This window comes from Eimeria mitis, genomic scaffold, assembly GCF_000499745.2.
Source record: "Eimeria mitis Houghton genomic scaffold, Emh_scaff160, whole genome shotgun sequence".
NCBI lineage: Eukaryota > Apicomplexa > Conoidasida > Eucoccidiorida > Eimeriidae > Eimeria > Eimeria mitis.
In genome coordinates this window covers 9,004-9,680 of record NW_013569916.1, presented here as the reverse complement: position 1 = coordinate 9,680, position 677 = coordinate 9,004, and the positions used below count along the sequence as shown (strand labels likewise).

Below are 677 nucleotides of genomic sequence, written 5' to 3'. Positions count from 1 at the left end.
CTCTTAAACATATAATCGATAGATACACTGCAGCAGCACAACTGCACTCCATAGGGTTTAGGGTTTAGGGCTTAGGGTTTAGGGTTTAGGGTTTAGGGTTTGGGGTTTAGGGTTTAGGGGGTCGCGGCCAGGCTGCAGGCCGATGGGGTCCCTCATCCTGAAGGAAGCAGCAGCAGCAGCAGATGCAGCTGCAGCAACTGGAGCAAAGTCAGCAGCAGCAGCAGCAGCAGCAGCAGCAGCAGCAGCAGCAGCAGCTGCAACACAGGCAGGTGGTCTTCGTGCTATCTGCTGCTTTGTGTATTGTCTTTGTTTTATTTATTGATACTTTGTTATATAAAAAGAAACAGAAAAGCATAAATATTGCTGTTTGCTGCTGCTGTTGCTGCTGCTGCTGCTGCTGCTGCTGCTGCTGCTGCTGGGGGGCCCCCGGGCCCGATGCCGAACAGCAGCAGCAGCAGCAGCAGCAGCTGCTGCTGCTGCTGCTGCTGCTGCTGCTGCTGCTGTGTCTGCTGCGAGCAATAGATAAATCTGCATGCAATATTTGCAGCAGATTAAAATTTATTTTAATAAACTCAAACATTTATTTTATTTATTTCTTTGCTGCTGCTGTGCTGCTGATCAGTACTGTGGGGCGCAGCAGCTGCAACAGCAGCAGCAGCAGCAGCAGCAGCAGCAGC

General features: G+C 51.0%; 1 protein-coding gene across 1 annotated transcript in view; it reads left to right on the top strand.

Annotated features, from left to right (window-relative positions):
• EMH_0001120 (protein kinase, PfEST homolog, putative) overlaps positions 1 to 677 on the top strand; it is a gene marked incomplete at both ends in the record, with an annotated part of 27,896 nt that overhangs the window by 19,482 nt on the left and 7,737 nt on the right. Inside the window, one exon of the mRNA XM_013495492.1 lies at positions 132 to 269. Within this exon, the coding sequence (XP_013350946.1) occupies positions 132 to 269 (138 nt within the window). The remainder of the gene's footprint in view (positions 1 to 131; positions 270 to 677) is intronic.